The 21,956-nt window shown below is 40.8% G+C and overlaps 1 protein-coding gene across 1 annotated transcript; it reads left to right on the top strand.

Annotated features, from left to right (window-relative positions):
- The first annotated feature begins 2,994 nt into the window (after positions 1–2,994).
- LOC148036926 (uncharacterized) lies at positions 2,995–4,521 on the top strand. The gene has a single exon (XM_087677208.1). It carries the CDS (start codon positions 3,259–3,261, stop codon positions 4,201–4,203), a length of 945 nt encoding a protein of 314 aa, XP_087533334.1. The 5' UTR covers positions 2,995–3,258; the 3' UTR covers positions 4,204–4,521.
- Positions 4,522–21,956: the final 17,435 nt, after the last annotated feature.

Below are 21,956 nucleotides of genomic sequence, written 5' to 3'. Positions count from 1 at the left end.
TTTGCCTTCATTTTAACGAGCATTGTACACTTTACTACAACTCTTTTGTATGGCCTAAATAAAGCACACATAGTGCTATTCAAGCTGCCCTGCTAGAATTTTTTTTCCATGTTACCGTCGCTATTAATGTCGCAAATTTATTGCATGTGTCACTATTAGCGTCGCAAATAGTCGCTATATGTGTCGCTATTAGCATCACTATGTAATATCGCAAATCATCGCTATTTGTGTCACTAATTGTTGCTTTATGCGTCACAAATTGTCGCGTTATGCGTTGCTATTTGCATCGCTATCAGCGTCGCTATGATGTGTCGCTATTAGCGTAGCGACGCATATAGTGATGATAATAGCGAGACTGTTCTATGGCATTGCTTATACCAACGTTTTTTGCGACGACGGGAGTAAATTTTTTTATGAACATTTTCGTCGCTTTGAACATCGGTATGAGGCATGTATCTTGTAATGAGACTCAATACATTGTCTCGATACAAGTAAGAAGATAAGAGCATGAACCAAGAAGAGAACTTTTCTAACATTACACACGTAAGAATGAAGCACACCACAAGGATAAGCTTATCCATTTATTTTTTTATTTTTATTGAAAAATCATAAATATGAGCTCACTCCCAAAGTTGACGACCCCTCCCCTTTCAAGTTTGACTTTCTTAGCTTTATGCATATAGCCTTGATTTATCAGATCGACTTGACTTACGGTGAATAAATATATCGTGCCACAATTCTTCGATCATTACAAGTCCTTTTCAACTAAAGACATGTTAATAAATCACATGAGAGTGATCCCAACTCTTATATTTATATCAAAATATTTTTTAAAAAATTACAAGTGCCTGGAAAAATTAATGTCACATGTGTCATTACACTTGGTACACTTGTAGTAGCCAATTCTACTTTTTAAGCTTCTAAGACTTTTTATTTTTCTACCTTCAAGATTTAAGAATGTGATGTACATGGTGGTTTTATTAGCAAAAATAGACAACATATCTCTACCTTTTTTTGGTACACATGTCGATATAAGCATTGATATAGCTCACCTATAATAATTTGTACATGCATCCCTATAATTGTTGAGTTCGTTCATCATAGAACAAGAATTATTCACTCAAATTTGAAAACACAATTTCCAAAGAAAATAGAATTGAGAAAAGCATACCTGAGAAAAGATTAGGCACAATCTTTCCCATGCATGGGTGAGCACCTCCCCCATTCATGTATTTATGGATTTGTATTAATATTTATGCTAAAAAATCATTGAAAAACGACTTCTTTTTGGGCTCTCTTTTCTAATGTTTTCTAACTCCTATTCTAAGGTATACAAAAATAATAATCAAGCCTTCTAGGCCTTACAAAATAACTATCTCCAAGTAAATAAATTTCACATGCATGCTTGCAATATCCTTGTGCTAAGAACCGTAGAATAATATAATAATTCTAGACTATGAAGCATTCAACCATCATTATTTCCAATCCATTAAAATGCACTTTCTCAAAATTTCAACTCCCTCTGATAATGAACTTACAAATTTGAAAACATAGAAAACAACACTATCTAGATCAAAGTGGCATACTTGTTATGGTTAATTCTTCTTAAGGCACAATGGACAAATAAGAAAGCATTCAACATAGGAATTACTCGGGGAGGGGAGGGGGACTCACTATATGTATATCCTCTGCATCATGTATGTTCAAGGCCTATTTATAAATATTCTTATCTATGAATTTTTCATGAATAAAATACAACCCTTTTCTTGAATAAAGCATAACCCTTTTCCATTCAATGTGTAAATAACCCCTTTATATTACACCCTTCTGTATATTTAAAAATGTATAAATATAATATTTTTAAAATACCTTATTTTAAACCCACTTGATGCACACATATTCATGAGTTACCTCCTTGAGAGGAATTGATGATTGTCTTTGTACCAAATGCAAAATTGAAAGGAAAACCACGCTAAGAGGAAAGTTTGTTGGGAGAGATTTATAGGCTCCCCCACATCTAGAAGCTATTTGCTTTGGCATATTTGGATTTGCATGAATAAAAACTGTTTAATCCTTTAGATGAGTACCCTCCTCATCAATTCAAATATTATATTTCATTGCACAGAGAAGCAAACTTTATAGCATGGAGAAGCAACAAAAGAAGAGACTCCAAGCTCTAGCAAACACCAAAGACAAGATCAATAACACCTCAAATTCTATTGAAGTTTTGAACATGATAAATGCTCCCTAGATCCTAAGGGGCATCAAGCTTAGAAATAGATTAAACCTGGAATGGATGGATTAAACTTATGTATATCTCCTATAAATTTTGATATCAAGCATATGTAACAACATCATTATAAAAATGACACTTATGAAGAAGGGATACACAACAGTGTGTATCAAAAAGTCCCTATAATCACTGTTTTACCAAATTTTAATACATACAACTTATAATTTCTACAAAAGAGAGAAGAAATTGAATTTATTAGAAGATGACTTAGAAGTTTCAATTTGAGAGAGGGAACTCTTATATGTATTAAGGCTCTAATATCATATGAGAGAGAGAACTCTTAGATGTGTATTAAGGCTCCAATACCATATATACTTGTGTGTGTGTGTGTGTGTGTGTGTGTGTTACGCTTTGGACTTTTGAAAGTTTATCCCGAGATACTATAACGACAAAAGCTGTTATATGACGTGTACTGAATTTCACGTGTTGCGTCTTTTGATAGAAGGAAATTGAAAGATTTCACACACATCAAAGGATGGTGAAAAAATAGAAAGCATGCATGGATCAGGCCTTTGCGGAAGTGTTCCAGAAGTCAGGGGGACAAGTGTTGGCCTCATGGTCGCCGGCTACCGCTTGCCTCATGGAAGTCGTTGCGGGACAAATAGCACAGAAGCAGAAGAAGTGGAAAATTCGTGATCTCCGGATAGTCAAATCGTTACAAATCCCATGCTCTCTCTCTCTCTGCTCGCCGGGGCGTCTATAATAATAAAAGCCTCTGGCGTTCTAGTATCCCAGAAGAGCTCTCTCTCTCTCTCAGCCTCTCAGCCAGCTATGTCGTTTCGCCGCCGCCCCGCTGCTTTCTTGGCTTTTCTGTCCTTTCAAAAGCTCCAAACGCAGTACGGGGAAGTACAGAATCGGCGCGGGATATAAGTCGATGATCACGACAATAAAGAGAGACTGATTTCTACACATATTGCGCCAGAATCACGCCGATAGGGTTAAATCATACGATATAAGCTGCCTGCATGGATCCAGGGATAGGTGACTCGAAGGGGTTGCACCCGATGAGGCAGAATAACAATCTGTGGCTGGCGAAGGGGGCGTTGAGGAAGCTGGCGAGCAAGCTCGGGACGATGAATTCGGGAAGGCGGGCGAGGAGCCTGAGCTGGGCGGGAGCTCCGTCGTCGTCGTCGTCGTCTTCTTCTTCTGCTGCTGCTTCTGTTTCTGCTTCTTCGACTCGCAGCAGTAAATATAACGGCAAGGATCTGCAGGAAATTACTGATCATCATCGTGATCGATTACATAGTGATATCCCGGCGGGGCACCTGGCTGTGTATGTAGGAGAAGGCGAGGACGTCCAGCGCCACTACCGGCGCTTTGTCGTGAAGACGGCCTGCCTCAGCCACCCCATCTTCAAGGCCCTCCTCGCCCGCGTCGGGGACGAGTTCGGCTTCCGCTTCCCGGGTCCCCTCACCATCCCTTGCGACCCCCTCTTCTTCCAGTACCTCCTCTGCATCATCGACCAATCCACCTCCCACAATCCTCCCCACCACCACCACCATCATCATCATCATTCCCATCACAAATCTAATAACAACTGCAACCGCCATGGCTGCAGCAGCTGCATCGACCCCTCTCATGACAAGCCACATGACCGCCTCCTCGACCACCTCCTGCGCCTCTACCAGGCGCAGCTTCAGCCTCCTCCTCTCAGCACTACAACTCCATCATCTCGCTCTGATCATCATAGCAGCCATCCCCATGACCTCATCATCGCTGATCGGAATCCTACTAAATCCACCCTCCATCTCGGCCATGGCCATGATTACTCCAATACCAATACCCCAGCTCGTGCCCCATCAAGAAGCCTCTCCTCCCCTAACCTCCCTCTTGTCACCGCATCTACTCACCGGGCACAGGCCTCTGATCAATCCCTGTGCTCCGCCCTTCATAATATGGTTGCAGATTAACCGATCATCCTATTGTTTGGAGCACTGTACTGCTAAGCTTAATGAAACATTACCCTTTTAACTGGGCAACGTTAATTTGCGATGCTGTGGTTGGGCACAAAATCAATCAAGATTAACAGTTTTGGGTTATAGCAATCCCCTCTGAATGATTGTAGGGCGTGTGCATCATCCTGGTTTTTATTCCTTGTCCCTTCGAATGACCCCAGGGTTGGTATGAAACTTGTCTGCTAAAACACCCTGTCATTTGATGGGGATAGACTGCCCTGCACTAGTGATCCGGAAGCATGAAGACTTGCTTGTATTTACCATCAATCCATCTTCCAGTAACAAATTAAGTATTGTCACTTACATGACCCCTTCTTTCAAGGGTTGGGCGCGATGGGGTTTGGATTTTATGCTCTGCCGATGTCCAAACGTGCTCACATCAAATTCTTGTACAACGATTCTTGACATTTGTCTCGACATGGTTCGATTTGGTTTTAATGTTTCCTGTAATTCTTCATGTGTCCATCAATTCGGACATTCCAGAAATGCATGTTGACATCCAATTCATGAAAGTGCTAGAATAAGTTTTTAAGCTGAACATTGTGATACACGAATTCCCTGCAAGTTGCAACGGTGGCCTACGTTGGGATTATGCTATTTAACAAAATTCATTAACCCACTTAGGTTAGTTTCTCTTCTTAACATTCCTAGCATATTATGTACGTGTTTGAAGCGTGCACAATGTATCCCTACTAGCTCCAATGTCACATGTTTGAAGCATGCACAATGTACTCCTATAGTTCAAACCTAAGGACACCTTCTAAGTGCTCTCACGAAAAACAAATACATGTTGCGAATTTGCATGCCATGCGTGCAAATAACACATGGTATACATGCTAGGAGGTGATGTAAACTAGGATGTCACGTAGCATATAATTCTCATCAAGTACTAGATTAAGAGAATATCACTTTACATACGGTTCAATTAGATGCAACATTTATTTCCATGCATGGAAAAATATAGCTTTCACATTAAAACATACTCTAGGAATGCATTATGCATAAATACAAATGTCTACATCCCATATACAATTAACAGAGGGTACATTAGACATGCATAAATACCAATACGTACATCCCATAAAACTCATTGATAGTGAGAATGCTAACCAGAACCATTTACTTTAGAGAACGAGTGCATGGATCAATTACCATCCTTAAATAGAGTAGAACTACTTAAAATTTTGGCAATGGCATCTTAAATAAAACCAATAATTATTGTTTAACAAGGGTAAGTAAAGTGATAATCCCCAAAAGTAAAATGCATCCTACCCTAATTTAGCGACAATTTTGCAAAAGATGTAGCTTTCATATTCTAATACAATTCTTTTCATATTACATATAAGCTTTTTCTTTTAAAAAGCGCAAAGTATATTAATTCAAAAAGTTATTAAATATGTATGTCGCCACATAGGACTAAGAACATGCCTATGTCAAGGTTTTAAAAACGCTAGATATTGGCCTTAAGTCACTATCTTTCTTAGCAAGCTTATTTAACATCTAGTAGCTTTTTGAGATAACAATAGCATCGAGGCGAGTAGACAAGACAAACATAGGCTTAGGCCACCCAAATACCATGTTATTCTAAGAGACCACAAGTTAACCAAGGTTAAACCATGAACTATGCCCTAGATCTTCTCATTGACTTCATTGAAATTCCCTCAATCACATAGTAAGATTTGTTTTTTATGACTAATTGGCTGTCGGGACTAAAATTGGGTCCAACACTAGCTCTAGGGCTCTAGCCGAGCCTCCTACACTCATCTCAACAAACCCATGGTCTTGTGGCCAAGAGCATATATGCACTATGAAATTGATTTATATAAAGAATGTGTATATAGAAACCATCTCTAGATCGTAGTCCAATGTGTTGCCTTTCCCGAATCCAAGTATAGGGAGTACCCAAATATATCGATGACTAGCACATCGTAACACAAATGAAAGAAGCACCCCCTCCCCCCCCAAAAAAATTTATTATTATGGCCCCACTACAACTCTCCTACACCCTAAACATTAGCCCCAAGATGCACCGTTTCAACATAAAGCACATATGTAACATAGTCCTCTCTTTTAATGAAATGTTCTAGGAGATAATTTTATCCTTACCACATCATTCCCAAAGGAAATGATTTAACTAGATCTACGGCTTAGGGAACTCTGCACTCAACATGGGTCAATCATTCGAAATCAAGTGCTATGCATTTAGGAGATGATTCTCTTAATACCACATATGGAAACACAGATGCACAATGAATGCCATAGAGTGCATAAATAAGTAAACTTATAGATCAAATAGTGTGGATCTGCACAAATAATTCTTTCAATGGCTTCACTCTAATGCAGTGTGTAATTGTGCTAAGGCAACACCAAAATGATCTGTGCTACTACCCTTCTTTAGGCTTTAAAAAAATTAGTCCTATATACTCAAATATGCATTAAATTAGTATTTCACATGGTACTCAACTTTTCAAAGCCCTTTTTCCCTACCATTTATGATCTTGCATTCATTAGTAGGTGTAAAGAGTATTTTTAGGTATTTTTCTTATGTGAAAATCAATAAATATGAACTTTGACATATAGAATGGGGATAAGATGATGCTAAAGCTCATGCCCTAGCCCCACTATATAGTCGCGTATATATTTATAATTTTTTGTAATTTTTTCTTGTGTAAAATCTATTTTTTTCCATTTTTCTTTGGCAAAAATGTATTTTTGAGTATCTTTTTATTTTCTTATTATAAATATTGTATTTTTTAAATTTTCTAACCCAAGATATTAATCCACACTCTAATTCATCTTAAAATTTAATTTTATCTCACATGAACAAGATTTGATTCTCTAAAACAAAAAACAAACATCATTTTTTTCCAAAAACACACATTTCGAGTTTTTGAAAATTAATAACTCGTGATTTAGAACATAGGTTTTGAATTTCATGACACGCAACTTCTCAAACACATTGCAACCAAGCTTCAAACATATTTTCATTGCATATGAAAAATATTTGCATCATGAAATATAAAAAAATATTCGAATTTTCATTAGAATGAGACTTACCACCATTTTTCACGTTTTGCATTTCATGATTTGAATTTCTAGGTAGCCATCAAACCCACCATTGATCCTCAAACCGTGCTGCTCATCACTTCTCAGTGTCACCATGATTCCATAACAATCCAGTTCAAGTTGGACAACTGGTCTTCATTCCGATCTATTCATATTCATTTGCGCATGAATCACCTTTAAGAGAAGGGAGACGGAGGAGAAAGAAAGACTAATTTTGGTTCTTTCTCTTCATGCCACCATTTTTGGATTAAAGATTGGTGATTTGAAGTGAGAAAATCAAGGAATGGTCTCACAAGATGAGATTACATGAGTACTTTTAGACTGATCATTTAGCCCCCTAACTCTCAAGTGGAAAACATTGACCCCCCCAATCAAAAAAAATGTTGGGGTAGCCCTCTAGCGCAAGCTCCCAAAGGGCACACCTTTTAAATTTAAGGCTTCTTTTACACTACATTTGTTCCTCACATTGCCCGACCTTTGGCTTCTTTCGTGTCCCACTACCTAAAAATTTTTGCCTATCCATGTCCTTGAAGTCCTGAACTGCCTAGAACTTAATCTACTTCAATTTGGCACCCAAAAAATTTATAAAAATTTTGCAACCACTGCAAAGTCCGTCTTTTGGAAGCAATTTGAATTCCCATATTCCACGGACACTTGAAATTGCCAGATCCACATCCACTGCTTCCTTCAAGATTTAATTTATGCCTTAAATAGATAAAATTTTCCACATTTCTTGCTCTTTTTTTATTGTAAAATTCATACTCGTTGACTAATGGACATTAATATTATCCATAGATGATAGGACCTCAAATGGGCCGGCAATGACTATGGCACTAGCCGGACCTCATGCTCATAACGGACAAACACACCCACACGGCCTCGCGGGCCAGGAGCGTCTATTTGCTGCTAAAGGACGAACTGTCCTAAAGCCTAATCTATGTGTTTATAGTTTTGTAGTCCAACGTTTCCCTTTCTATAAACTCCACAGAGGGAGAACCCATACACATTGGCAATAAATACCACGATAATCACATACATGGGAGGCAACCTCTTAGTGGAATCACCGCAGCCTCACTGCAGCTCTCCTACATCGCAGGGATTAGCCCCTTGATGCGCTACTCAACATATAGAACAAACGAACAAACTCCACTCTTTCATTTTGAACATATTCCAGGAGATACCATGTGTCCTTACCAAATAATTCCTCAAGAAACGAACGTCTATCCTACGGCTTAGGTTGCCTTTCCACACTCAAGCGTGGGTCATCATAGTCGAAAACAAGTGATATGCATCCAGTCGTTCGTATTTCGATACCATGGTTGACATGCACATGCAAAAGTGGTTGATCCTAAAGTGCTCAAACATAATTTCAATTAGAAATGTGTTGTGCACAACCAGGCTTTCCAATGCTCATTCACTAACTCGTTGCGGTGATGTAAGAATAGCGCCGAGACCACACCCGTGCTACTATCCTCTTAATCAAAATACAACAAACTCTATGTCATGATATGCATCAGAAAATTTGCAATAATCAGCACGCAAATTGCACCATTCAAACATCCCAACCCCCTACATTTAGATGTTGCTTTCGTTGCATAGGTGTAGAGGTTCATTTTGTCATGTTATGATGTATGAAAAGCGATAAATCATAAACTTTGACAAGGAGATAGGGCAAACTGAGGCTAATCCTCATGCTTTGCTACTACCACACATCCACAAACAATCATTATATTTTTTCTTTTTTTTGTGAAGCGTATTTCTATTTTTTCCCCTTATTTTTTTTATTTTCTTGATTTATTTGTCAATAAAATATGCTATTTTTTTATTTTTCATGTTCCAATCACTTTAGCATACTAACATTCAATTTATTTTCCATTTTTTCCCCATAGGAATACGTTTCACCCACCCGAAACGACAAAACTATCATTTTACCGCTTAAAAACCGCATTTTGGATTTACGGGAATTAAATAGTGCATGTAAATCATTGCAAAATCAAAATTTCTGATAAAAAGCAATGAATCATGATGCAACCAGCACTCAAACAAATTTTCATCCAATAAGAACATCATTACCATCATAAACTATCAAAAAACTTCATTTTTCTTCATAAAAATGGTCATACTATGTTTTTACGAAACCAAGACGCATTAAATGACTACATGACCAGCAGATGGAGCCTCCATTGCTCTCAATCCAATGCTGCACATCAATCTTCAGCATCTCCATCAATCTCCATCACCGTTTGCTTCAATCTCCTTTGGACTAACTTTTGTCCACCTTTTCAAATCTTGGCCAATTTCTAGCCTTTTCCGTGTCAGGACTCTGTTTCGACCTCTGAAAATTCCTGCGCGTCCATCTCGGCATCCCATACTGACTCGCAGCTCCTGGCATCCCGCACAGAAGTCGAAAAAATTATCACAAATCCACAAGTGTGGCTCGAGCGCCTTTTAAAAGCCATCTTTCACTTTGTGCTTAAAATTGTCCTAGCTGCAACCGCCGCCTTCGATGTCGAATATTTTTCTCCTAAATTCCGAATTTTTTGGCAAATTTTAGGAACACCCCAGGCTCAAAAATCTTCTCTCATTGGCGACCACGGAATAGGGCGACTCAGCCCATCGAATCCCACAACAGATCTGCACAAAACAACCAAAGGAAGCATCAAGCTGATACAAAATAGATACATATTAAAACATAGCACAATGCTCACCCTATCCCCTGACAAAACCAAGGCATGGAATCCACAAGGAGTAGGCCTAGCATAATCTGATAGAAGGTCCGAAGCTAATCACTAACCGACTACTCCAACACGGCCAGAGTAAAAAGAACTATCAAAGAAGTCGCCCTAGGTGGTGGTCTGAACTACCTACCTAACTAAGGACAACACACCCCAAAAGCTCCTACTAGGTGAGGACTCCTATAGCTTGATGAAGAAGTATTTTCTTTTAGCGCATTTCTTCTTTTAGGTTTCTATGTTTCCATACTCGGGCATGTAAAAAGGAGGGAGCTGAGCATAGTGACCCAAGGAGAACAGGGCATCGGCCTCGGGTCCTGTCTCAGTACCCAAGAACCTACCAAGCCCTCGTGAGGCGACACTTAATCCTTTTCTGACACTCACTTTTATTTTCGCTCCAACCTTCCTTACTTTCTTTGTTTCCAATGAGACGCCACCCCTAGGAAGACAAGGCATCAGCCCTGGGTCTGACTTGTCCCCAGGAACCTACCAAGCCTTCGCAAGGCGATGATCAACTGCTTCCAAATTCTCCTTTCTTTTCTTTTTAATTTTTATAGGGGTTAGAACCCCTTTTTACACACCTTTGTATATATTTATTTTCTTTGAGATATTCATGTTTTTTTCCTTTCTATCATCATCATTTTTTCCTTTCGCAGGCTTCTCTAACTGCCTCACAACTAACACAAGAGCTCCTAGAACGGCTGCCTAGCAGGCTAGCAGAACAGGGTCACTAGAACTGCCTTCTAAAACAGGTCTCTCGATGCCTGGCAATATCTTTATAGGAGGCAACGACTACTCAGCCCTCGCTGAGACAGACCTAACCTAAACCTGGGACTTCATGCCTTGGACGCCGGTCCCCAACAAGAAAAGAAAATCCCTTACAATTACACAGACACATATAACATAAAAACACGGTACTCGTAAAGGAGAGATATCACCTGGATAGGGCCACAAGAAGTCTCCACGTGACATAGGCTCCTTCCAAGCTCTTCTTTGAACCTGTCTAGCATAGGACTAAAACAAGAAACCATTAACCGCACCCGTACTAAACAGACGACGGGCCCTCTTGGCCTAATGCGATAAAGCACTCCACTAAAAAAAACTAATTGGCCCTCTTGGCCTAACGAGATCAAACAGAATAGCACCTACACATCCCTCCCCGAAATAGTACAGATATACAGTAATATGCTCCCTTCCAAGGAGGGAAAATAGGGCTTGCAGCCCTAAGCTAAATGCATAAGATTATGATCCATCCCTCCTGCATATATAGCAAGAGGCATGCGCATAACATGTTGTCTAATCAACCTATGGGTCCAAGATAACAACGATAGATGGGTCTCAACTACTCTTTGCATCACCCATATCAACCATCGCCTGCCATATATTGCATGCTCTGATAACATTCCCCACAGGCGACCGGGTCCTGTCTCATTATTGATAGCAATATCCAAACTAGGACCATAGTTGAAGAAAAGGTCTTCTTCATAAGCAAGGTTTGCCAGTGAATCCGCAAACTAATTCCAGTAACGTGGAATCAGCTGAAGAGATACTCTCTCAAACTCCTCAAGTAGGGTCATGGCAGTTCGATGATACATACAAAGGATGGGATTCCGCACTATGTATGTCCCATCTAGCTGATTCAAGATCAACTGGGAATCCCCTTTTACTAACAACCACCGAATACTACCTTGATTGGCAATATGCAATCCCATAATCAAGGCGTTATACTCCTCCATGTTGTTAGTGAATCCTACCCCGAGATAAGCAGCTAACTTCATCGTAACTCTACGTCGGGGATCTTGGATTACTACTCCAACACTCCCTTTTTTATTAGGGCCCCTGGACGCTCGGTCAAAATATAATGTGTACGTCCACAATGGGTTTACACGGCCTGCCATCATGAACTCCTCTATTCGTAATTATGATAGTCAAAATTTAGCATGTTTAGAGGATGAACTGACGGCTCCATCCCACCTTCTTCATTAAACTCAACAGGGATACTTGTCAACATTTGTAAGCAGTGATGGCAGAAGTCGTTGAACTCCCACACAAAGGTTCCATCTCCTTGCTCAATCACTTTATATCCTTTGCTCCACCAGATAAGTTTCCCCTGATGGTATCTCTGCTCTAGATATGGGTGCTCCAAATAAGGAATTAACCGCCCCATCAACTAGCTTTAAGCTCTTTTGCAGGTCTCAAATCAGCCCCAACATGGACTTGCAATGCATTTCTCCGTGTTAGCATACTTAGAAATAATAAGGTTTAATCTTATTAAGATTAACCTTATTTTTAAATTCGACTCCCTACAGATCAACTAGTAGAGCCATAGACCTATTTTTCCCTATCCTAACAATCTTCTAGGGGCCATCCCATCTAGGTTCCAGCTTCCCTGGAAATAGCTCCCTACGCACAACATAGTACAGAACTAATTACCCTTTTTTAAAGGTATACTTCTTTGCTTTAAGGTCGTGCAACTGCTTCATCCGATATTTAGCTACCTCTTGGTGTAATAAGCTCTGCAATTTCAATTCATCCAGGTGGGCTATGGTCGTGAACCGTTCAAAGAGTGTATCCTCGTCTCCCAAAGAGTGGTTAATGGAAAACCGTATGGTTGGCAACTCGATTTCAAGGGGCAATACACACTCTTCCCCATAAACTAATTTAAATGGAGTATGGCCGGTAGCTCGCTCGACGTTGTATTGTACGCCCATACTGCCACATACAACTTTCTGTCCCAGTCTCGTTTCTTCTCCGAGACTATTTTAGACAAGATACCCACAAGTTGCTTATTAGTACTTTCGACTTGCCCGTTGGCTTGCGGACTATAGGGGGTCATTTTGTTGTTCTTTATTTGCCAAGCTTCAGTCAGGCTTTTGATCACTTTATTCAAAAAGTGGGTTCCACGGTCCGATACTAGTTCCTTCGGTGGACCGAAACGGTAGATAATCTGCTCTAAGAGGAAACTTGTAGTCTCTTTTGCATTGTCCTGCCTCGTTGCCCAGGCTTTTGACCATTTTGTAAAATAATCAGTTGCTACTATAATGTACCTCTTCTGAGTATTAGACGACGGGGTGATAGGACCCACAAAATCAATACCCCACTTCTCAAATGGAAGGATAGCCATGATAGGCGTAAGTGGGCATTTCCTATTCTCTTTGCTGTCATGTCTTTGACAGGTATCACATCTCTTAACGTACTCAAAGGAATCTTGGAAGATGAACGGCCACCAATATGCAGCTCTTAAAGCTTTCTGTGCCGTCAACCGTCCAGTGAAGTGCCCTCCACATGCAGAGTCATGGCACTCTTCCAAGATGAAAGGAACCTCGTCAGGCATCACACATCGGCGATAGATGTCATCAACACCCTGCCAATATAGTGTTCCTACAATCAAGGAAAACTTCAAAGCCTGTTGTCTGATTTTCCTCTTTTCTGATTTTGATACACCAGCTCCAATCTCTCCCGTTGATAGATAATGTGTGATAGCAGCATACCAAGATGGAATAGAAGCTGTATCAATTTTAAACGTTTCTTCAACATCACTTCCTTCAGCCAAAGTCTCTTTCGGCTCCTCGAAATCCACAAGGCATTCCACAATACCCTGCAACCTCGGTGGCTTACTCTTAATCTCATAATCGAACTCTTGCAAAGTGATTAACCACTTTGCCAGATGATCAGGTGGTTATAGCTTGTTCATAAGCAATCTAAGCCCTTCTGCCTTCGTATAGTAAACTACCTTTTCATAGAGGATGTAGTGCCTGAATTTTTTAGTCGCAAAGACCATCGCAAGACACAACTTCTCCATGTAGGTGTAGTTGATTTCTGATATGCCCAATTTTCAACTAGCAAAATCTATCAAATGATACCACTTTTCCTCCCAGATTTGGGCTAAACAGTAGCTGATACTATGCATAGTGGCTGCTGAAAATATGTAAAATACCTCGCCTCTTTTAGGTGCTTTTAAAACCGGCGCTTTTACTAGCTCCTATTTCACATCCTCGAAAGCTACCTTACAAGGGTCACTCCATACAGATAGACAACTAAAGGATAATAAGTTCATTAATGGCAACGTCATTTCTGCCAAGGCATTTATAAACCTGCGATAGTACCCTACCGATGACAGAAAGCTATGCACCTCTTTCGGAGTATGTGGTGAAATCATAGCGACTATAACCTTGATTTTTTCAGGGTCAGTTGCGATCCCTACTGAACTGACTACATGGCCTAACAATAGCCCATAAGGCACTCCAAAGACACACTTCCGTGGGTTAAGAGTGATACAAAATTGTCTGCAGTGCTCAAAGCACTTTCTTAAGATAATCAACATCCTTTCCCTTACAGTGGCTACCCCCAGGTCATCGATAAATACTTTCAACTCATCTGGGGAGATGTCACCAAAGGTCTTGTCTATTGTTTGTTTTGCCATGATCTAGGTGCATTGCACAAATCGAAGGCCATCACATGGTACGCAAAAGTACCAAAGACAGTAATGAAAGTTATTTTCAACTTGTCATATTTTGCAATTGCCATCTGATTGTAACCCACAAAGCAATACATAAACGAATATATTTCCCTACCTACTAATTGATCCAAAATCTAGTCAATAAATGGCAATGGGTAGTAATCCTTAATCATCTGCTTATTCAGCTCTCTAAAATCTACACATAGTCGGATCTGGTTGTTTTTCTTCTTCCTGATAACAACTGGTGAACACCATTCTATGTGCTGTACAGGGAAGATTAAACCAGCTTTCCGTAACTTCTGTAACTCCTCAAACAGCCCGTCCCTCAATTCAAAAGGCATACGCCTTACCTTCTGATGCACAGGATGATTGCCTTCTTTTACAGGAATAGTATGAATAGCCAGGCTGGGAGGAATGCCTCTCAGCTCATCGTAACTCCAAGCAAAGATTTCGCGGATAGTCCTCTCTTTCTGCTGAGTGAGCATGGAACCTAATTTAATTGGCCACGAATCATTCGGCGTGCCAAGGTCCAACTCAATCACATCCGCATCTCTTATCCTATCTTGCGGCTCTGTCGGCTCATTTAGAGTTATCTGATAAATACCCTCTGTAGTGGACCCCTCTTTAGGTTCGTACTGGATGATGTCTCACTACCAGATGGATCATCTGTTGTTTCTAATCCAGTAGAGGATAAAGGAGCTCTCTCACTCTGAGGCAACTCAGGGTAAGCATCAACTATTACTCGATTAGCACCTCTACCTAGAACCACTCGACTGGCGGGTATATTGACTTGACAGTCTGTTCATAAGATCCAAGGCCTACCTAGCAAGACTTGATAGCTAGGACGTCTTGCAAATCTTATTACCCTAAAGTCCAAGAAGCATTCTACACTTGCAAACTGTAACATGGACTTTAGTAACGCAACCTTCCGGTTGCCTTAGACTATCATCAGCCATTCTAAGAAGGGTGGAGCTATCTTTTTGGATGCCTAGAACCAACCTCTCCATCAACTCTGAACTTATGATATTGACGGAGGACCCAGTGTCTACGATAGTATGCTCTACTAATATTCCATCCACGTATGCTGGAACCCTAGGGCAATTCTTTTCAGCATTATCAAACCAATCTTCCCCTACTCGTGCTATGCCCAAAGGTTCTACAATATACCCAATACGCAGGATCTTCTTGAATTCCTTGCGTACTCCTGGAGATAATTTAATCAACTATAAGAGGTTTACATCTCGTTTGACTTCGCAAAGAGAACTTGGTAAATCAAAATCATGATAGGTAGCCAAAGCTCTCTTTTCTCACCAAACCATCCTTTCTTTTGGTCTCTAGACCGGTCTCTGGACCGGCTTTGGTGCTTCTCTTTTAGCTCTTGCCTTCTTTCTTGGCACTTCCTTGTTGAGATATCGAGCTCCACTCGTAATACGCCAGGGTGACCGTTGTGTATTTATGTCACTGACTTGTCAGTTGCAGACGCGGTTGGTACACCGCCCATGAATAATAGCTACATGATAGCTATCCTTATCTACTCTAGTTCGTGGCTCAGTTAGTATGCCACCTTAGTTAGTTGAGTTTGGTTTGAGACCCATATATAGGGTTCTTTTATTTCTTTGTATGAGAGTTCTTTTGGCTTACACAACTAAGAAGAGGAAAACTGTTTTCAGCCTCCACCCTTGTGTGTATTCCCCCATTGTGCAAGCAAGAAAGCTACAAGTGAGACTCCTTCCTTCTCTCCCACAATCTTTACATGGTATCAGAGCCTTGTTCGTGGTAAGGAGTTCAAGAAAGCAAGCCAAGCTCGCGGTGTTCTGGTAAGAGGAGCAGTGTTGCTTTCATTTTCTGTTTTGGGAGCAGATCTCTGCAGGTAGCACAGCCGGAAAGTGCAGGAGTGCATTGTCTCAGGTTGAGACGCCCTTCGCGGTGAAGCAAGAGGGCAGTGATTTGAGGCCATTTGGGAATTACAGAATCATCCCTGTTGCCTATTGATGCAAAATCGTCACTAGGAAGTGACTGTGTGGTCAAATACCACTTTCGCCAGTTTTGGAGATTTCTCCCTTGTGAGGGTGAAGCTGTGTTTTTTGCAGTGACAGAATTTTTTGCAGTGTTCTGTAATGGCATCTGATTCTCTTTCACAGATTGTCACTGAAAAGCTTGACAAGAACAACTTCCAAGCATGGAAGTTTAGAATGACGAATTTCCTTATGGGAAAAGGATATTGGGAATTTGTTGCAGGAAATGAAGAAGAACCAGTTCTTCCTGATGTTCCCAATCAACAGCAAATGCTGGCATTTAAAGCATGGCATGAGAGAGCCAGGAAAGTTATGTACTGGCTGTCTATCAGCATTTCAGACTCTATGATTGTGAATATTCAAGATGCAAGTACGCCAAAGGAGGCATGGGATACTTTGTCAAAAATGTATAGCACAAATACACAAGCTAGGAAAATGCAGCTCAAGCAAGAGTTGCACAATGTGCAAAGAGAAAGTATGAGCATCAATGACTACCACATGAAGGTGAAGAAGATTGCAGATGCACTTGCTTCCATTGGGTCGCCAGTGGAAGATGATGATTTAGTCTCAGTGACCTTGAATGGTCTAGGAAAGGATTATGCACAGTTTCGAACGTCCATTTCCGTCCGTGAAAGATTTCTTGATTTTGAGGAGTTGATTGCTCTTCTAATTTCTGAGGAGCAGAGAAATGGTGGTGCATCTTCTTCAGGAGGAACTTCAAAAGAAGCTGTCTTCTACTCAAATGCTGGAAGAGGTAGAGGCAGAGGTAGAGGAGGCCGATTTGGAGGCCGTGGCAGAAATCAGAATATGCAGCAAACTCAAGAAAATCAGTCCTATGGAGGAGGACGTGGTAACTCTAGAGGCAGGGGGAGCCAAAGAGGACGTGGTGGATGGCAAAGAGGCCAAAATGCAAACAGTAATGTTGAATGCTACTACTATGGCAAAATGGGTCATATGGCTAAAGACTGCTATAAAAAGCAGAATGACATCATGAATGGAAAACTGCAACAAGGCAATTATGCATCTTCTAGTAGACAGGGTGATGACAGAAATGAGCATTTGTTTATGGTGCAGCACATGAACAATTCTGTGACAAGTGCAGAAGAAAGCAATGATGTATGGTATGTTGACTCAGGTGCATCAAACCACATGACAGGTCATGCAGAATGGATGGAGGATGCAAGGAAAATGGAAAAACTAGGATTTGTGGAGACTTGTGATGATACTGCACATCCTATTGTGCAGATTGGAAATTTTCCTTTGTCTATGCAGGATGGGAAAAAGAAATACCTATACGATGTATTTCATGTCCCGAATATCACCAAGAATCTGGTTTCTGTTGGTCAAATGGTTGAGCAGGGCTTGCAGGTCAGATTTAATCCTCATGGATGCTTTGTTGAGGATATGAAAAATAAAGGTCGCTTGATAGCAAAAGGAAAGAAGAAGGGCAGAATGTTTACATTGGATGCAGACATGTCTGAATTGAGTGCAGCAATGTTTACACATGGGACCGGTGTAGTTGCAGATATTGATATCTGGCATAAACGCATTGGTCATGTTAATGTACAACGACTTAAATCAATGCAGGCCCAAAATATTGTTGCAGGTTTGCCGAAATTCAAGGTTGCAGAAATGCATAAGGTATGTGAAGCCTGTCAGTTTGGAAAACAGGCAAGGAAACCATTTCCTAGACATGTTCAAGAGAGTAAGAAGCCATTGGAATTAATCCACTATGATGTGTGGACAACTAAAGCTGCATCTCTTGGAGGCTGTCATTATTTTGTCAGTTTTATTGATGACTATAGCAGAAAAGTTTGGGTGTATTTTATGAAAAAGAAAAGTGAAGTTTTTGGGCATTTCAAAACTCTTAAAGCGATGGTTGAAAAAGAAACAGGCCTGCAGATAAAATGCCTAAGGTCAGATGGAGGGGGAGAGTACCTCTCAAATGAGTTTGCAAGGTTCCTGCAGGAGCATGGCATAAAGCAGTAATATTCATGCAGTCATACCCCACAACAAAATGGAATTGCAGAAAGGAAAAACAGGCATATTGGAGAGGTATCTCGTGCCATGCTCAATGAAAAAGACTTGCCAGATTTTTATTGGGCTGAAGCAGTTGCTACAGCAATCTACATAATGAACAGGACTCCCACTGCAGCAATACATGGAATGGCTCCAAAGGAGAGGTATACTGGTAGGAAACCAGATATTTCTCATTTGAAAATTTTTTGTTGCATTGCCTATATACATGTGCCAGATGAGTTGAGATCCAAGTTGGATCCAAAAGCTGAGAAGTGCATCTTTATTGGTTACTCTCTGCAGCAAAAAGTGTATAGATGCTATAACCCTTCTACTCGTAAGTTTACAGTGAGCAGAGATGTTGTTTTTGATGAGATGAGTAGCTGGTATAAACTAGTAAATGTGATTGATGATGTAGATGCACAAAATGGTAATGCTGCACAGAATTCACAACAGCATTCACAAAATATTAGTGGACCTGGAGCGTCCTCTAGCAGTGGTTCACATTCTTCGCCATGGACAGGCAGATTGAGATCAGGAGAATCTTCTCAAAGTAATGCAGATAGTGGTATGCAAGTATCACGAAAAGAAAAAGAGAAGGTTGATCAACCCATGTTTGATGTGAATGCAGGTCACTCTTATGTAGATGGTGAATCCAGTGGCTCAGAACAGAGCATTGATGATGAGTTGGGTATTCCTTCTATTGTTACACCTGGAGTAAGGAAGACCAGGGATGTTTTGAGAGCATCTGGGAGTGAACCTACTTTGCGCAGGTCTACGAGAGCTAGGTATCCTGTGGATAGGCTGAAATATGATGGATTTACAGCCATTCACTATGCATATATGGTCAAAGTGATACAGGAACCAGAACCCACTTCTTTTGAGCAAGCCATGGGAAAAGAAAAATGGGAGAAAGCCATGGATGAAGAAATGGATGCCTTGGAAGCAAATGCTACATGGGAATTGGTACCTTTGCCTAAAGGTAAAAATGCAATTGGCTGTAAGTGGGTTTATAAGGTGAAGCACAATGCAGATGGTTCTGTGAATAGATACAAGGCAAGATTAGTAGTCAAGGGGTATGCACAAACATATGGCATTGACTATGAAGAAACATTCAGTCCGGTTGCAAGGATGGCAACCGTAAGAGCAATCATTGCTATGGCTGCATCAAAGGGATGGTCTTTACATCAGATGGATGTAAAGAATGCCTTCTTACATGGTGATTTGCAAGAAGAGGTCTATATGGAGCAGCCACCAGGTTATGTGCATGCTGTTCATCCTGAGTTTATTTGCAGGTTGAAGAAAGCCTTGTATGGCTTGAAGCAAGCACCTAGAGCATGGTCTGACAAGATAGGACAGTATCTTGTCACTATTGGCTTTCAGATTTCCAAGGCAGATTTCTCACTTTATGTGAGAAAAACAGAGAAAGGTATTATGCTACTTGTCATTTATGTTGATGATTTGATTATGACAGGTGACAGTGATGAAGATATCCTTCATGTGAAAATGCTATTGAAGCAGAAGTTTGAGATGAAGGATTTGGGAGAGCTGCGTTATTTCTTGGGCATTGAGGTGATTAGATCACCAAGTGGGATACAGCTCTTGCAAAGGCAGTATGGATTGGACATGCTGTCCAAATATGGGATGACAGGCTGTAAGCTTATTTCAGTTCCTTTAGAGCAGAATCTAAAGCTGAGCACAGATGCAGGGGAGCTTCTAGAAGACCCTACTATGTACAGACGCATAGTAGGAAGTTTGATTTATATGACTATTACCAGGCCAGATTTGAGCTATGCTGTTGGATTGGTAAGTCAGTTTATGCATACTCCAAGGAAACCGCATTTAGATGCGACTAGACGCATACTCAGGTATGTGAAGTCCACATTGCAGTATGGACTATTTTATGAGACTGGGGTTCAGATACAGTTGCATGGATACACTGATGTTGATTGGGCTGGTAGTATTTCTGATAGACGATCTACCAGTGGATATGTGTTCTCTTTTGGGAGTGCTGCAGTCACTTGGAGCAGCAAGAAACAGCCTACAGTTGCCTTGTCGAGCACAGAGGCTGAGTACAGGGGTGCAGCAATGGCTGCATGTGAGGTAGCTTGGTTGCATAAGCTACTTTATGATATGCATCAGTCTACAGATGGGCCAGTTGTCATTTATTGTGACAACATGAGTAGTATACACTTGGCAAATAACCCAGTCTATCATGCTAGAACAAAGCACATTGAGGTGCATTATCACTATGTGCGAGAGAGGGTTTTACTAGGTCTTATTGATCTAGTTTATGTCAGCATAGAGGATTAGGTAGCTGACATATTCACAAAGGCATTGGGCGCAGAGAAGCTGCGCAAGTTTAGAGACCTGGTTGGTGTGCAGGAATTGGGATTGAGCTCAAGGGGGAGTGTTGAGATATCGAGCTCCACTCGTGATACGCCAGGGTGACCGTTGTGTATTTATGTCACTGACTTGTCAGTTGCAGACGCGTTTGGTACACCGCCCATGAATAATAGCTACATGACAGCTATCCTTATCTACTCTAGTTCATGGCTTAGTTAGTATGCCACCTTAGTTAGTTGAGTTTGGTTTGAGACCCATATATAGGGTTCTTCTATTTCTTTGTATGAGAGTTCTTTTGGCTTACACAACTAAGAAGAGGAAAACTGTTTTCAGCCTCCACCCTTGTGTGTATTCCCCCATTGTGCAAGCAAGAAAGCTACAAGTGAGACTCCTTCCTTCTCTCCCACAATCTTGACATTCCTCATGCTTCTTAGGATCGATTTTTTTATCAACAGGCCTTAGAGGTCCCCCTTCCACACGAGGATTCAGGACTTGCGTCCCCTTATCCCCTTGTCTAGGGTTTTTCTCAACCGGTTTTGCATAATCTTTATCACCCTCTTTAGCCTTTTGGCCTCTTGTCACGGCTTGTAGGTTAGAGGTTTCAGCACCATTGATGCGTACAGCCTCGATAAAGCTAACTCCATTGCCATGTGGCAACTCCTCTATAGTGGTCTCTCCCCTTTGCAGTATTTGTCTTGGTCCATCATTTTGCTGGAGGTTACTACCTTGCGCTCTATGATTAACTGGACATGGCTGTTTACTCCCTTGTTGGAGGGAACTAATCTTACTCCAACAGGTAGCAGCTAAGTGGCCTGACTTCCCACAAATATCACATTTAACATTTGGATAGTTTCTAGGGAAATGTTGTCCGCCACACCACTTATAGCTGAATCTTGAGGGACCACCCTCTTCAGGGCGTCGACTCCCTATCAGATTCTGCTGCTTCTTCAAGAAATTGACGTCAACAACTATTTGCCGATATTGTTCAGAAATTATGTCAATGTAGTGCTTCATCATATCCTTAACTTCGCCAAGGACATTAGAGGCACTCGACTCATAGCCTTGATCGTCTAT

The sequence above is a fragment of the Lygodium microphyllum genome, chromosome 4 (assembly GCF_053477565.2).
Source record: "Lygodium microphyllum isolate KBCC chromosome 4, Lygodium_microphyllum_v1.1.10, whole genome shotgun sequence".
NCBI classification, from domain to species: Eukaryota; Viridiplantae; Streptophyta; class Polypodiopsida; order Schizaeales; family Lygodiaceae; genus Lygodium; species Lygodium microphyllum.
Note: the sequence above shows the minus strand (reverse complement) of the source record. Positions and strands in the feature narration are given on the sequence as shown.